This window comes from Triturus cristatus, chromosome 8 (assembly GCF_964204655.1).
Source record: "Triturus cristatus chromosome 8, aTriCri1.1, whole genome shotgun sequence".
Classification (NCBI taxonomy): Eukaryota; Metazoa; Chordata; class Amphibia; order Caudata; family Salamandridae; genus Triturus; species Triturus cristatus.
The window spans coordinates 1,476,849,660-1,476,867,562 of NC_140591.1; the positions used below are offsets into that span (position 1 = coordinate 1,476,849,660).

At 47.0% G+C, this 17,903-nt stretch overlaps 1 protein-coding gene across 2 annotated transcripts in view; it reads right to left on the reverse strand.

The window, feature by feature from the left end:
• Positions 1 to 17,903, reverse strand: part of FAM168A (family with sequence similarity 168 member A) — a 543,728-nt gene that overhangs the window by 96,034 nt on the left and 429,791 nt on the right. For both annotated transcript variants that reach the window (XM_085623317.1, XM_085623316.1), the window contains one exon: positions 5,335 to 5,477. In XM_085623317.1, the coding sequence (XP_085479443.1) occupies positions 5,335 to 5,477 (143 nt within the window). The remainder of the gene's footprint in view (positions 1 to 5,334; positions 5,478 to 17,903) is intronic.

The window sequence follows — 17,903 nt, forward strand, 5'->3', positions numbered from 1 at the left end:
CAGCAGATGCATGCCAAAGGCAAGCCCATATGCGCCCGGCCGTGCCTGGCCGGGACCAGGGGCCAGAACCCCTGCCGGTTGGAATCACGACCAGATGATTAAATATACGGCTGATGAAATGATAAGATTGACTCCGCCTATTCTGAATGCTTGTAAGCATAATATACATGTAGATAAAGGTATACTGACATGTAAGAATTGCAACAAGCACCGGAGACTGTTAAATACCAACATACAGCAGGGAGAAAAGCTGTCTTTACTCCTGTTGAATTGCCGGTCTCTAGCCAAACATAAAAATGAGATCGCTGAAGTATTGAAGGAAAAAAAGCCTGACGCCATGTTTCTTACGGAAACATGGCTCAATGATAGCTCTACCCCTGACATCCTGTATGCACTTCTAGGAAGGTATGGGATAGTAAGACAGGACTGGACTGATCAAAGAGGGGGGATAGCAATAATTTATAAATTACCAATGAAATGCGGTATAAGTGGAGCAAACCTAGAGAAGTGTGAGGCTCTCTCTTTTACTCTATCAGTAGCAGAAAATCACTATAGCTGGTTTTCTGATCTATCAACCATCGGGCCCAGAAACGCAGTTCACAATGAACCTAGGGAAAAGAGTGATACATACAGCGATACGGCACGACAAACTTCTTGTCTTAGGTGAGCATAATATACATTTTGATGAAACTGAGAATCCGGAGGTGCAAACCGTTTGTAAAGATCTCATGATGTTTAACTTAGCGCAAAAGGTTAGCACACCAACTCATCAAGCGGGTCACATCTTAGACCCAATTTTCATTAATATAACAGATCTCGAAGTGGGCGCATCCTGGCCAGTCCCGTGGTCTGACCACCATATAATCCCTTTCCTCATACCGGCCCAGAGGTCCCCCCGACCGAAAAGCCTAAACAGACAGTTACCCGGAGGAAATGGGTCAATTTTCATCCCTATAGGTTTACACAGGCGCTACAAAAAAATTAACCCGTTATGGATAAGGACCTAAATGTAGCAAATAAACAAGTAGGAGCATGGATAGCATAATCACTGAATGAAGTAGCACCATGGACCACAATAAATACCAAGAGGGCAAAGGCATCATATGCACCTTGGTTCAATGAGACATTAATAAAAGGCAAACAAAAGTGTAAACTGTGGGAACACAGATGGCGTAAGAACTACTGAACCAAAACCAAGGAGGAGTATAAAATAGAACTAAAAATATACCACACATTGATAAAAAAATTAATTGCTGTGATTTCTATACCGGCAAGATGGAAAGAGATAAAAACTCTTCTAAAGAAATGTTCGCCATTCTAAAATCCTTACAGTCAACTGAAAAAATAACTGAGCCTCCTATTACTACGGAGGAGTCCTGCAACAAAATTGCTGAATTCTTTGCAGGGAAAGTGGCAAAGATTTACAATACCTTCCACATGGAAGCAGAACAGGGCAGAAGTAATGAATGCCCTTTGGACACAGCTTTTAAGGGAGAAACCCTAGATGAATTTAAGGTGCTAGAGCTAGATGAGATGAGGAAGCTAGCTAACAGAATCAAATATGGATCCCCGAGGGACCCAGCTCGCCCAGGATTGCTGATGCAGGGAGAAAATTGCATTATACCATTCATTGTGGAGCTAATCACTCACTCCTTCCAATCGGGAGAAGTCCCCTATGAATGGAAGCAAGCTACGGTCCGCCCATTAAGGAAAAAATAGCAAATAGGCCATTCGGTGCTAGAGAACCTACGGCCCATCTTGCTTTTGCCCTTTTTTGCAAAAATTGCAGAAAAAGTAGTAAGCATACAGTGACCAATCATATTGACAGAAATAACCTAATGCACCCCTCGCAATCAGGTTTCCGCATGTCAAATGTCAATCCAGTATTTGTAAAGCGCACAGCTACCCGTAGGCATCCCGGCGCTGGGGGCCGTCGGGAAGATTAAGCGAGCTATTGCCCAGAGTCACATGGTGCTGAGCTGACCTGGCACCGGTGCCGGGGATCGAACCATGATCCCCAGCGTCCGGCGTCAGTCGCCCTGGCCGCTGCGCCACACCTCTTCCCATGGCACATTCTACTGAGTCAGCTCTTCTTCTGGCTACGGAAACCCTAAGACAGCACGCGGACGAAGGACACACAGTTGCACTAATCCTGCTGTATCTCAGTACAGCTTTTGAGACAGTCTTCAACGGTCTCTTTCTCCAAAGATTAAAGACGTGTGGTGTCACAGGCTTGGCCTTACGCTGCATGGTATCCTTCTTATCATCACGGGGTTTCCAGGTCACACAAGACGCACAAACATCTAAGAGTTTTTCCCTTTTACAGGGAGTCCCCCCAGGGCTCAATTCTAAGTCCCACATTGTTCAATCTGTACATGGGACCACTTGCCGATATAGTGGAAGGTCATAAGGTGACTACTGTATCATACACTGACGACACTCCGCTTATAATCACATCGTCACAAAAATCGGATCACACTGCCCATCAATTTTCCTACTGCCTGGAAAAGGTAACAGCATGGATGTCCAACCATTGCCTGCAACTCAATGGCAGCAAAATGGAGGTGATAATAGTGGGAAGGGCTCCATCTGTCTAGTCATCAGCATGGTGGCCTGAGACGCTTAGCCAACTTCCAACTCCTAAAAGTGAAGTCATAAATCTTGGAGTGTGGCTCGACTCCAATTTGACACTGGAGAGTCAAATTCGGAAAGTCACAGGTAAATGCTTTGGGACTTTAAAGATCCCGAGGAAGGTCCTCGAACTAATACCTATCAACGCCAGGAAAACTATAGTACATGCCGTAGTCACCTCTCTGATCGATTACGGAAATGTCCTATACCTAGGCTCATCTAAAAAAAAGGCTAATGAAGCTGCAGTCAATACAAAACGCAGCAGCCCGCCTAGTGTTGAATATACCCAAAAGAACATCTATAACAAAAGCCCTAGCCAGTCTGCACTGGCTACCGGTGGACAAAAGAATACTGTTTAAGACAATGTGCTACTGCCATCGTATCCTGGCTAAAAAAGGCCCACTGTACCTTCAAACGATGGTAACAGCCTACACACCCAGCAGATACCTGAGATCCTAAGGTAAAGCACTAGTAAGGGTTCCAAGAAACAGAAAGGCTAGGATGGGTGGTCGGTCTTTTAGATACCTGGCAGCCAAACATTGGAATACTTTACCAGTTGTAATAAGAGCAGAGCCCTGTGAGACGACTTTTCGTAAAAAACTGAAGACCTGGCTTTTCCCACCAATAAATTAGATGAATCTCTTGAGATTTTCCTGACACTTGACTAGGTGCAGAGTGTTTCATCTGCCTTACTCTTTAATTGTGCTATCTGATAGTTTGGTTATTAGCGCGGGGACACACCGGAGGTGTAACCATGCGCTCTATAAATGTAAAAATAAATATAAATTCCATATAACTGGAGTGGTATCTTAAGACTTGTCTCGTGAGTTTGCCATTCACTTACAATCCTCTCAGAATCATTTGTTCTAACATGGACAGACATTTACGAGGCTTTGAGTCGCAAGTCCCTACAGTGACCCATTCTGCAATTTCCCTGAACAGTCAAATCCTAGCATGTTTGAGTATATCCTTCGCCTTAAGCACACAATTCAAAATCAATTGTCTGAGAAAACTAAACATCTACACAGGGTTTTCTGACTAAAGGAGAACCGTTGATCACCCTAAAGATGCTATTCACACACCTTTCTTCCCACACTTGGGTATTACTAATGTAAGTCTACTAACTACCAATAAACCAATTTTGTATAGCAGTTTCTCCTCAAGAGCTCTAATTACACTCCCTACAGGCTACATACCTCGAGGAAGCTACCCTTACAGGTTCAATACATAGTATTATATGGGGAATACATTTATCATATGCTCTTGGATTCATCACTATAAGGATAGGTATCCAAATAATCCTAGAGGGAGTTCGAAAAACCAGCAGCTGTACAGATACCACATATATCAGTCTCAAAACTGGAAGAACACCTGTTGATGAGAATTGGTGAGGATGATAGTTTTTCTGCAGACAAAATAGTATCACTTACCCACGAGTGGTACAACCTCCTAGTTAAATGAAACAAGGATATTGGTAACTCACAGCATTATTGTTATGCAAGGAATTTGCATAATTCTTTAGGAAATGTTTTTCTCCAAAATGTTTTATACAGTTGACTAGCAGTGAGTTTAAAGAGGCAGGCTTTTTCATGACACCTTTGTTAGGGCCATCTGTTGAATGATTGAATGAATTAGTAAAGCTCACAGATACTCCAAGGAGTGTCCCGGCGCTTTAGACTAACAGTATGAACAGACACCACTTAAGCCGAAGCAAATAGCCATATTTTAAGATTTGTTCTGAACAATGAATCTAAAACTCACCACACTAAGCTGATGAACTAGGAACCGAGTTCCCAGCACAACAGGTACAACGTTAAAATGTTTGAATTCAGTAGAAATACCAGAAAGTTGTTATTGGATAGAGAGGATGAGCGTTTAGGGAATTGAATGCAGTTGAATGCAACACTTGCCAGTTTATCAACTGGGAAATAGGACCTTTTAGGTCAGCGATATAGGACCACTGCCCAAGAGCAACTACTGTTGGCAGGAACATTTAACATTAAATAAGCTTAAGAGAAATTTGCAAAGCTCCTGTGTCTGAACAAATTAGACACAATCTCTCAACTGTGCTGCTCACAGCTAAACCTAATAGTGTCACAAGGTCTTTATTTAGACATGATTTGCATTTGCATCACCATACACAATTGCTGCGGCTCTTCCAGCTGCAAAAACATAATATAAGGCGAGGAGACCTATTTTTCATGAAGGACCGGGTTGGGGCCAGGGCTGGAGTTGGCATACAGGCTCCTTTCGAGGTGAAGATATATAGACAAAGGCACATTAGCAAATTCAAAAGCTTTATTCGACGGCATGTCATAAAAGCAAATATACATCCTAACACATACTATAAATACTACAAAATGAAATTCATTATTATTATTATTTTTTTTTAAACTCATTAAACCATGCTGCTGTCGAACAACAATAGATTAAAACAATTCAGAAAAAATAACAATTTTAAAAGCTAATCATACATTATTCGATGTCATAGAGTTCATAGGCTAACTTCTGGACGCTTTAAAGTACGGGTGCGTATAATCCAGGCCCATCCTAAAAATTTTGCGACAGCAATTGCCATACAAGGTGTGCAGTCTGATTCAAGTATTCTTAAAGCCTCTGTGTACCTGCGTGTCCCCAGATTTATACACACTGGTTTTAGCCACTTGCGTCGAGGCACATTAGCGTTATACCGCATGTACTTACCTGTGCATACAGGTTCTGCTGTGGATAGGCACTTCTTATGGGATACATGGCTGTCTGGTAAGGATTTGGAGATGGCGAGTAGGGTGGAGGCGCGTTATTACTCTGGGTAGGTGGGACTTTGTAGGGGGTTCCAGCAGTGTACCCTGTAGAGACAAAAAATTACCCTTTAAGGCACCTCTGCATACATGCACCAATAGTATCAGATTTCACTTACAGTCACAACAACCACAGAGTACTGACAGAAATTATAGAGTTTGCAGGTAAGTATTTCAAATGTGGGTTTTCGACTGACTAGACAGATACTGGGTGTAGGTATTTTGTATACGATGGTTGTTCTATGTACTTCAGGTGTTTGCTAAAGCCTTAGGACACAACATGAAGCAAACATTGAACCCATCCTTTTCAGGAGGAAAGCCCTCACTGACCCACATTATGCAATTAAAAAAATAAACAAAAACCAGAGCTTACCAAATTTTTACTTTGATTTACAAAAGGTAATTTTCAAATAACATACCTCGCAATTTAGGTGAAGGCAGGACAGTGTCCAAGCACGAATATGAAATACCTGAACATCCCCATGCATAAGAGCTGACAGTCACTTCAAGTTACAGTTTTTATGCCATGCTCCATTATTCTGCTAGGATCAAATTTTGGACTTAGTGACATGTAACATGCAGTCCCCCATATCAATGGGAAATCTTGATGATATAACTATTAGGCTCAATGAACAAACTTCTAGTTATTCACTCTGCCAAGTTATAAACAAAACATCAGTCTGTTAAAAGATCGAATGTAATAGATCAAGAACTGGAGACAGCAGTCAAAGATATGCTATGTTGGCACATACATGAGGCGTGCATGTTAATTATACATATGCAACATGTGCAGCACATATGCAACACATTGCAGCACATAAAACACATGTCCAATGTCTGCAGATTTCACAAACCGCCATATACACAATAATATTTTGACTTAACTGTGAAAAGTGAAGGTAGTAGTGTAAATTAGTTACCACCCACAAAGTACTGAGTTTTGGGTATACGCAGACGTGTAAAGATTTGATGGAGATGTAACCATATATCCTGTAACTTTCCTCTTAGCTTCTCCTCTTTTCCTTCCCTTCTATCGTTCCCTGTTTCAAATGTAAAACCTTAAAATAAAGTGGCTAATTGAATTCATAGGCTTCGAGTTGGGCCATCCCTACATTCATGTTAAGTGATAAAAGACTTTACTTACCAGAATTGATTAAATTAGAAGTAAGAAGAATCAGTGAATGTAAGAAAATCGAATAGCACCCATTAATTTGGTTCCACACCAAATTTGCTAAGTTAATTGGGAAAAGATTAATCCACTGGTGCCCGATATATTCCGTAAACTATGGGTAGGGCCCTCTTCCCAGGCTAGATCTACTGACTTATGCATGTTACAATGTTTCTTATGATAATCACAAGAATTTATGGAACTATTTTTTTTTCAACACGCCATCATTGATATCCACTTATTTTTCTTCGTTATATTTTTCTTGTTATAGAGTTTTTTTCAGCAACATGGGTTTTATACATTATAAAACATGTGTCTTGTCGTGTGGAGCTCACGCCCTGAGGCTTTCTCAAGGCTGAAAGGTGTTACACCAACAATCAATAAGAACGATAGAGTAAAAATGAACAAGTTACTTACCTTCGGTAACGATGTATCTGGTAGAGACATAGTCTAGCCGCAGATTCCTTAACTTAGAATATCCTCAGGCGTCAGACTGGATCCGGAAAACTTTCCGCAGCAGCACCTCTGCGCGCCGGGGGCAGCGCCGCACGGCTCTGCCCTGACGTTGTCCACGGGCGTGACGTCAGCGGAGCCATATATGCCCCTCCCGGCGAGCTGACGTCAGTTTTTGTCGGAGAAACTTTTCCGCGCCGTAACGCAGAGCCAACACCAAAAAACTGTTAGAATATGGGAACAGTGTGCGAAAATGATGAAAAGACATGGAATGATGAAAAACAGCACCATAAAGGAAAGTGCCAGGCACTGTACATTGGAAACTAGTAAAGGGAAAGAGCAGAGCACAGCTCTGAGAAGCAACCCCGCAAAAGCGAAGGCCAACCACACTGGGAGGTAAATGAAGATGTAAACAACATCATGGCAGACGAGAGAAAGTCCGCAGCCTTAATGTATAACCGTGAAGGACAACAAGTCGGAACATAGGAGCTAGGACAATTGACCACAAGATGTCACCAGAAAGAGACGTTGTATCCCAAATAAGAGATTCAAAAAATGAGGCCGAGCCAACAGACCTCAAACCAATGGAGCACAGGGGTGGTAAGAGACCCCAAAACGATAAAGAAAGGGAGAGCGGGGGGTGGGAAAAAACACGACTAGAACCCACACTGTACAACCCAGGACGCAGGGTTGGAATGGACACATGAGCATACCGTCCAATTACGAAAATGGGCAGAGCAGAGCTATGAAAGCAGAATGAAGCATTCTGTGTGGGAGTGAAGTGAAAGCGTCACCCTGCAGAAGGGTCAAGCCACCTGGAGGGAGGCGAGCATAGAAAGCCCAATTTGAAAAGGTCCTCGCTGAACGGGGAGGACGGGCGGGCGTTAAGGAATCTGCGGCTAGACTATGTCTCTACCAGATACATCGTTACCGAAGGTAAGTAACTCGTTCATCTGATAGAGACATCTAGCCGCAGATTCCTTAACTTAAAATAGATACCAAAGCCATACCCATAGAGGAGGCGGGTCTGCGACTGAATCCCACCAAGTTCTAGAGAGAACTTGGTTGTCAATAATGTGACTAAAACAGCGCCGTCAATCATGTGACAAAGCACAGTGAGGACAGTGATGTCAGCATAGCTAACTCCTAGACCATGAAGCTCAGAAGAGAGCAGAGAACAATGGAAGGCAAAGGTACCACAAGCCGACAAGTACAGCACAAAAACCCCTTTTGTGTATAACAGGTTGAGAGAGGGAAAGCCCAAAGCCAGAATGCACGTGCGGGAGCAAGAGTTCACAACTTCGAAAAGGGAAGATGAATGAAGCCTAGGGCCCAAGGGATCCGCAGGATCCGAGATGACGACAGGAAACAACAAGCATTTGCAATGCAATAGGTCTCGCATTTGTGAGACTTTGAGCTACTGGTATTGTAAATGACAAACTTTTTATCTATGCGTTGGTTTTGAAAACATAAATAAAAGGCATTGTCATTTACAATGCCAATAGCTCAAAGTCTCACAAATGCGAGACCTATTGCATTGCAAATGCTTTTTTGAAGGTGGTGAAGGGGGAAAGTGTGTTGCCTGTGTTGAGGGCACTCCCTGTAGTAGGAGAAGACAATCGGAAGCCCAACCCGCATTGAAGAATGTGCTGTGGAGATATCCGGCATGAAGTGAGACCCGGGGGGGAAGAGATGCAAGGCGAGCGAGGCCGGACTGCCAAGATGCTGGCCGCCACCGCAGACTGCTATGAGGCCGAGTGACGCCCGACAAGTAAAGGGCAGGAGGTGAGCCCGTGGAAGGCGAGAGGTGTTGTGGGGCTGTGGCGAGCAGTGAAGAGAGCCTAATGTGGGAGGACGGAGAGTGGAGTAGCTGCCCACTCTCCCGCCCCCGCGAGGAAGATTAAGTCGGCCCAGAATGGACCCAGCAGTCTCCGGTGCCAGCTCCAGCCACCCCGCACAGCGTGAGTGAAAAGAGAGACAGCGTGAAGCCAGTGGCCGGTCAGAACAGCTGTAGAGAAGTGCCCAAAAGGGGAAAGAGGCAGCCGCCTAAGGCATGAGTGGCAGCAGGAGGTAGAATGACCCCATCGGGGTGAGCAGACATGGGGTGGAGTGCCACATGTGCGGCGGTAAAGATAATGTGAGGGAGAGGGCCGCTGGGCAGCGAGGCAGTAACGGCCCCGTTTACAATAAAAGGAAAAGACTCACTGTTCACTGTGGAGAAAAGGAGGGGCTTTCTGTGGAGTCCGGTCCCCTGTGTTTCCTGGGAAGCAGCCAGATGGGGAGGTGCTGTTGGCCGATAAGGGAGCCTTTGGCAGGCGGCGTGCGTGCAGGAGAGCAGCCTTGGCGGTTGTGCCCTGCCCGTAGGAAGAGTGCGCGCATGGCCGGCTGGCACAGAAGATTAGGCCCCACCACTCCTGCTGAGAGGTCCCAGCGTAGCCGGAGCAACAAGGCTGTAGGAGAGTGGCAGGAGCGGCCGCAAGAATGAAGTGGTAACAGAGCGAGGCCAGCAGCATAGGGCGAGCTGCTGAGGCCTATCTGAACACTGTAGGGACCCTGTCAGCCCAGGAGGTTTTCAATGTAAAGGGCCAAAGCGCACAAGGGGGGCCGGGCGTGTAATGTCTGCAGCCAAGAGGTGCCCAAGCTTAATGTGCACCGAACGATCCAAAAAACAAGAGAAGCCCGGCGGAGCGTGGCTCGCGCGCGTGGCGGGGGCGGGGGAGCGGACCCTTTGAAGTGTTCCGAAAAAGCGGATTGCATGGCGGCACGATGCGCGTGATTGTGCGCGTGCTAGCCATGCAATCTGCTTTTTGGGAGCACTTTTAAAACCCGCTTACAATAGTCTCGCTTTGCGATCGCTTGCGCGATAGCAAGGCGAGACCTAAAAAGCGTGTACCGGTCGACCAGGCAAAACAGTGGAAAAAACACCGTTGAACCTGCGCCTGCAAGATACAAGGCGCAACGGAGGCAAAAGGCTGACGCCTGCCCAGCAAGTGCAGATACGGAACAAGAAAACGCATACTAGATATGCTGGAGTTAAAAGGAATCTGAGGACACCGTCAGAAGTAGAACTGGACCTAGGGTATGAGAGCCATCAGATGCAATGTGTCGCCTGTAAGCAAAACGCAGAGAGATGGCAACCGGTATGACAAAGCGCATACCGGCCCAGTATGCAGAATAGCGGAAGAAGCACTCTTCAAGCTGCATCAGCTAGACACATGTGACAACATCGACAAGCGACCAATCCATGGCCAGAAGGCCGGTAGTAAAATAGAAGACACGCCAAGACATAGGCGCTCTGTTACAACCGGCGAAAGGGCCAATGGCACACAGCCTAGCATCAAAGTAAGAGCAACATTTGTAAGACATCGAAGCATACCAGAAGGCACCCAAGTACATCGTGTGGACGTTGGGACCACACGAAGAAAGGAAAGGCCTCCTGCAGGGTAGCGTGAGCAGCTCAGATGCGCACGACATCAAGAGGGCAACGGCCCACAAGGGGGACCAGGCAGCCGAGCACCACAGAGGTGGTGGTACAAGCAGACCAGGTCAGTGACCACAGACACCGCATGAAGGAAAGAGCAACATCCTCCCCTTGCTCGGGAGGAACCACGGTCCCCTGCAAGCTAGAGGCACGCCCGTGGTAACAGTCAGGATCAATGGAAGTGCCCCAGACCACAGGAAGCAAGTATTCTGAAGAAATACGCCCCATGAAAAATCACAGTATGATCCAAGCAGAAGTGTGGAAACACCTGTGAGGGGTTGCAGGAAATGTGGAAAAAAACACCGTAGGAGAAGTGGTGAGGAAAGAGCCCACATACAGCAGATATCTAAATGCTAAGCCAGTTCCTTAGAGGATGAGCCCAATAAGGGCTGTGTGCCCAAGTTTGTACTAATAGTACTAAACATTGCCACACAGCGGCGGAGACGGTGTGAGCCGTAAAAGCTAGGACAGAAGCACTACGGACAAATGGGACCAAAGGCACCCGAAGTGCGACAGCGCGATGCTAATAATGGGATTGCAGAACAAAAGACAGGGAAGGATTCCCCAAAGGATGACCGCGAGGAATACTCCATAGGAGCGTACGAAGACAAGGCAGTCGCCCAGCACCAGCATATACCCCACATAGGGTAAGTGTCAACCCCTGATACTCTTGGGAAAATCACGCAGTCAGAGGACTGAACCGAAGATTAAACTAGCCATACGGCTGAAATCTAACAAATCAGAGAAGGTTGAACAGCCGTGGACAGCAACCGGGGAACCTACTCTACATGCTTGTGATAGAGGTGTAGGAAAATAAGGCACAGAATCGTGCAAAGGTTATGGCAACCCGGACAAGAACCGGGAGACTGCTGAATCCGCGTGGGGATCAAAAAGGTCCACACCATTAAACAGTAGATCCCGGAGGGCATCTCGAACATTATCTGGGAAACGACTGTCGCGCAGCCATACACATGCATGGCGGCGCAAAGCCACAAATCGAACAAGAGCTCGTCCCACTGAGTCAGTGGCATCAAGGGAAGAACGCCAGTCCCCTGCCATCAAGCAGAAGCCGAAGAAACTGTGACCGCAGCTCCTCTAGAATAGAAGAGAGAAGGTTCTCGACCAAGTCTCAAAGGGTCAAATATGAACGCGTGAACAAACACGCAGTATTGAATGCACGGATACCCGCACTGGTAGAGGCAAAAAGTTGTCCAGCACACGCGTCCAGTCACCTAGACTCCCTAGTGGGAGGTAATAATGGCAAGGCGGATGAAGACTGCAAGTTAAAGGCCGCCTGAACAACGAGTCCCTGAGCCGTAGGGTGAGTGGATAGGCAGAGTGGATCACACGGAGCAGGACAGTGCCTACGAGCAATAGCCCGATCAACAGGGTCACCAGAAGAGGGCCCACATGCCACGCAAAATGTCAAATAAAGAGCTGCCAAATGGCAGCAAGGGCTCCACCTCAATAGGCTCCATATGGAGCAGATCCACTAAGGGATCAGACAGCAGGGGGACCACAGGAGGCTGAAAACAAGAATAGCAGCCGCCCTGTGAATAGCACGTGTGTAAGCAGCACCAACTTCAGTTGCCATCCGGCTAGCGATAATAAGCCGTCGGTAGGAGACGGTTGAAGACTAAGCCGTCCACTGGACGACAAAAGTGGAGGAGCCAGAGACTGACCCGAAGGCCAGGCAACACAAGGCACTTGCACCATGGGCCCAGAGAAGTGTCAACCTCTTGACAAGGAGGCGTTGTTGCCGGCACCGGCGTCGATCGATACTGTGTGGAGGTCGCAGCGACGTCCGAGGAGTCAGGAGGAGCAGCAACCTCGTGAGGAGGCTTGGACGGTGGCACCGGCGTCGATCGACACAGGGTTGGAGTCGTCTGGACGTCGATGACCTCCAGAAGGGCTCGACCTGGACACCGTCCGACGTCGACCCCACTGCAAAATGTGCCTGCTTAGTCAAGACGGGCGTCGAGCAGAGCGTCGGGGCCAGCGCCGCCTCCGACAGCAGCGCAGGAAGCCGCTCAGAGCTATGCAAAGACTGACGGGGTGGGCTGGACGGGCAACTGGGAGGACCCACTGGGCCGTGACCCGTCGGCGTCGTATCGTCTCCGGAACCGGAGTTGATGCACACAGCCGGCGCCGATTAAGAATCTGCCGGCGAGGACCCGACATAAGTGCCCTCCACCTGTTTGGGACCCGAAGGCGCACCAGGGTTGAGGTGGGAGCCCAAAGTATGACTGGAGTACAATACAATAAGCCTCCATTTGGGCACGCGTCGCACCAACCCCCGGAAAGGGAGGGTATGGAGAAAGCGACTGCCGGGCTCCCTTACCTGGCATAGAGTGAGAGGAGCGGGCGCCAGGAGTACGCGAATGGGAGGAGGACCTCCGTGCTCGCTGCTTGTGCTTACCTGCCCTCGAACGACGTTCGTGGGAACCACCTCTGGACTGAGCCTGATCCGGAGGGGGGAGAGCGGCGACGCGGAGGTGCTGGACCGGACAGCCGTACGGCCAGCAGTTTCATACGGCGCTCTCAGAGGGATTTGGGCTTCATCCTCTGACAGGCGTCGCACTCTTTGGAGTTGTGGTGCACGCTGAGGCACCACATACAGATGAGATGCAGGTCAGTGCCAGACATCTGACACGCACAGGCTTCACAAGCCTTAAAACCCGAAGGCATTGCACACTGTTCCGGCGACACCGAAAGCCTAAAAACCAGGTCAAGGAACCACTGGTTTTCCAGGATCCACGTTGGGCCGCGGAAAAGGAGAAAACTGACATCAGCGCGCTGGGAGGGGCATATATGGCTCAGTTGATGTCACGTCCGTGGACGACGTCAGGGCGGAGCCATGCGGCGCCGCCCCCGGAGCGTAGAGGTGCTGTTGAGGAAAGTCTTCCGGATCCAGTCTGACGCCTGGAGATATTCTAAGTTAAGGAATCTGCGGCTAGACGTCTCACTCAGATAAAGAAAATATGAATGAAAAACAAAAAGCAAAGAAAAATAAATAAAACACTTAGCAATTTTTAGTCTATTTATCCAGAGAGAATCACACTTGTGAGGCAAGACACACAAGGTGCACAGAAAGTAAGGTAAGTGAGGACATGTGCCGTCGGTCTCAAACTGTATAGAATAAGAATTCTACATCATAATGCGCTAGCACTAACGCACACTATTTACACATTCAGTTATAATCCAGTACTCAAAATGATGTAAGAAATATTGGGCCCAATCCATAATGCTATATAACTGTATTTAAAGTGAATATTTTCAAACACAGTCTGATTATTATACCAGAATATTGCAAATTAAAGTTGGTCTGTAGGGGAGAGAAGGTCAAAAAATAAAGGGAAAGAAGAAAGGAGGGAAAATTACCAGTGCAGTTAGTTGTTTATGCTCAAATTGTCCTCTGTATTTGAGAGAAAATTAGGAATCCTATTCATAGTGGTAAATTATCCAGCAAAATGGAGTCAACATGAAGTGAAGTGGATGGTTTTATCTCCAAGAGATAATGCAAGTCAACAGAGCGTCAGCTATTGTATATAAAGAATAAGCAATACTGTGTACAGCGGTCATGCATGAGGGTCATGAAGAAGCATAAAGTCTGTTTAGGCTGTGCAGCTTAAATTAACGTCCGAGGTGCGGGGGTGGAGCATCTTCCAGCAGGCAGGTCTTCCCCAGGGGTGATTCGGGCAAGCAGAACGGGCAGCTGTGCCCATATTAGGATAGGTTAGTGAGGTCGGGGGTGGGGGGGGGGGGGGGAGAGTATATTCAGTTAGCATATATTAGAACTCAGGTCAAGGGCCAGCCTCTTTGGAAGACCGGTGATCCATTGGACAGGCAGAGTAGGTGGTCAAAGGGGATTTCTGTGGGGAAGAATACATTTGATTTATGAGGGATGGATCAAAGTGCAGCAGCCAGGAAGGCTTTGTGCACTTTATGTGCAGCTGAGCGAGATGATTTTGTTGTTTCATGGGTATTAGAATTAGGTGTGGGTGGGTTTGACTCATCCACGTAGGAAGGTGGTGGAGAGTGTGGCTGCATTTTCCTCACTGCATGGTAGACGAGGTGAAAGACTACAGTGGTCCACTTTGAAGAGGGGCTACTCAGAGGGGAAAAAAGTATGAAGGGAGGGCTTACTTGCCATGAATGTTGCACTGCCTTCATGGGGTGGAGGGAAGAGGGCGCAGTCCGGGGTATTGAGGGGCCCACAGTCAGGTAATGCGAGTGCAGCTCTTTCGCTGCCTCAGTTGGGAGTAAGCCCGACTGGTCCTGACCGGGAGGTTAGTGGCCAGCAGGGGACGTTGAATCAGCGAAGTTGCATGCCTGTAAAAAGCTGAAGTCATGCCCCAGGATTCCCTTCAGCAAGAAGGGCTGCAAGGTGAAGGATAAGGAGCATTTGAAAGAGCAACAGAATGTCTTTTCGAGCAGATCTGTGGGGGAGTCTGGGGGTTATGCAGGCCAGTACTACCGAGTGGGACCAGTTGTGTGAGAAAAGAGAACGCGAATTGGCAATTGGTAGTGGTAGGAGTGGGTTTGTGGACAAGTGCAAGCGTCCTGGACAGTGGGTTTGGGTTCCAGACAAGGAGGTAAGAGTGTGAGGATGGAGAAGGAGATTTTGCGGCTCATGGGTCAAGAGTTCAAGGGACTTCCCAAGCAGGAATGGTCTGGAAGGGTTTGGCCCTGCAATGCCAGAAATTGAGGTTAGTGACTATCAGCAATCCCAGGCAGGGTCCTATATGGCCCGTGTACACCAGCCAAAAGTGAGGTGTTTTTTGCAGCCTCTCCTAAGCGAGGGAGAAACCATCATCAATAGCAGTTACCTAAAAATGTGGTTGAATGGCGGGTGTATGATAGGGAGGTTGGTGATAGGGAGTGTCCTGGGGTGAGAGGAAATGTAAGGGACGAGAACGATGTCTTGTCTTTGGATTTTGAGGATGAATGAGAGTGGGTGAAATATGAGATTGTGGAAAACAGGGCAATGGGTAAGTTTAACGAAAGCACGATTGGGGGGGTGGGTGAAGCCAACTATAGTTGGTGGTTTGGTGCATTGCAGATGTGAAGAGCAGACAAGGCACCTTCCATAACGCGACCAGAGAGGAGAAGCTTTTTTGAAGGCCGCGGGAGTCAATAGGCACTAGGAAAGGAGCAGCAATTGCAAAGAGGAACGCAGAATTGGTGGTCGGTTTGGGATATAGGGGCTTATGAGGGAAGCAGATTTGAATTTAAATCTGTGGGGGTAGGTGATGGTGTTATAAGTGACACAAAGAAGGCTGGACAGGATTCTCCTGAGAAGCTTAACAAGGAGAATACGGAAATGATTGGGGACAGTCTTACAAATGTGAGCATTCCTCCAAGAAAGAAAGTATAAGCAGAGGATAAAAATGATGAAGCAAAAGTCTGGGTTTGGGTAAAGATAAGAAGCTACCCTTTATGAGATTATCCATGCCTTTGGGTTCTCATTTATCAGAAAAAACAAAGGAGAAGATTCGCAAATGGGAGCTTATGGACGAGTTTAAGCTATTGCATGGAGAAATTCAAGCCAAAGAAGGCTCTAAGGAAGAAAAGTGGGAACTTGCCGAGCACCCTAGGGTGCTCATTAGTATTCACAATTGGGCATCAGCACTTAATTTTTGCCAGTGTTTACTGAAAAGTTTATCCTGAGAGGACTTATGCAATATTCAAATATATGCACACTGTTAGCAAAGCGCAAATGGATTTTGGTAGGTCCACATGGTATAGTTACGATGAAGAATTTCTGGACAGAGCAAACGTAAAACCTGATAAACACTGGGGTAAGGTAGATTGCGAGCTAAAGCAGCAGCGGATGTCACTGACCTCCTGGTGCTTCTGACAACATACGGAGTCGCCTGTCACTGCACTCTTGGGCGGCTATGCCTGGGTGGGGAGGGCTATGTGGGGAGAGGGCAACCTATTCTACCAGGGCGAGCCTGTTGGGGATTCAACAGAGGGGCTATTACTGTTAGTTGTGTAGGAACAGGCACGAGTCCTCAGGGTATGGGAGTAGGCACCCACTTACCCAATGTTTCCGGCAGATGCAACCAGGGAAGGTATTTTAGGGGCAGAGGGCACCTACTCCAGCCTTCACACTAGGGCACCTACTCCAGTTAAGTTAAAGAAACATGTTCTGTGGTTGGGTAAATATACTGTCAGGGACGTGGCAAAGAGATTGCAAGGGTGCTTTGAGTTTGGTTTCAAGGCCCTAGACACAGCGTTGGGCAGACAGTTTGAGATTGGTTAAGGATCTTCCTGATGTTATCAGAGACAAATTAAGCGAAGAAATATGAGAGGGTAGAATTGCAGGTCAATTTTTTAAGTGGCCTCTATGTGATTTGATGGTATCCTCACTGGGGATGGTTCCTAAGAAGACACGAGTGGAATACAGATTGAGTCATCATTTATCATGGCCGGCAGAAACATCTGTTAATATTGTAGAAGAGGATGCGCGTCTGTGCAGTACGCCATGGTGGATGAAGGCATCAGTGTGGTGAGGCAGTGTGGCTGGTAAGCAGAACTGGCAAAATGTGATGTGCAACGCGCTTTCCATATTTTACCTGTTCATCAATTGATTTTCAGCTTTTGGCATGTAGTTTGGAGGAACAATATATGTGTATAGAATGTTGCCTATGGGCTGCGCTATTTCCTGTGCTCAGTTTAAAGGCTTTAGCATTATTATTTTTGCAATGGGTGGTAATTTAGAAAGGAGGTTCTAAGTTGGTCTTTCATCATCCAGATGCATTTTTGTTTGTGGGAAGGAATGGGATAGATGAATTTGCAAGAGTGCTGCATATCTTTCAGGATGCTGCAAACAAATATGGAGTGCACCCAGCTCCAGAAAAGACTGTGGTACCTTGCATGTGCTTAATGTTTCTTGGCATTGAACTGGATACACAAGGGATGGAAGCCACATTACCAGCTGATATGGTGAATGAGATACTGGTTTTCCTAGAAGAGACAAGTGAGGCTAGAAAACTGGAATTGAAGAAAGTGCAGCATCTTTTGGGGCATCTTAATTTTGCATGTAGGGTGGTGCGAGCAGGGAGAGCGTTTTGCAGGAGGATTGGTTTGACCATGTCAGGAGCAGTGCTACCGCACCACAAAGTGAGAGTCACATTGGTCTTAAGAGAGGATTTCGGAGTCTGGCAACCATGTTTGGAGTATTTTAATGGGGTTAGCATGTTTTTTGTTCAAGATGAGATGAATTGGTATGTTTAACTTTTTCAGACGCAAGAAGGGCTGAAGGTTTTGACTTTTCATGGGCTGGCCAGGCCATTGGCTAACACAGGGCAGGAGCTTTGCTTTCCTAGAATTCTTCCCATTATTGGTGGCATTGGAGGTGTGGAGT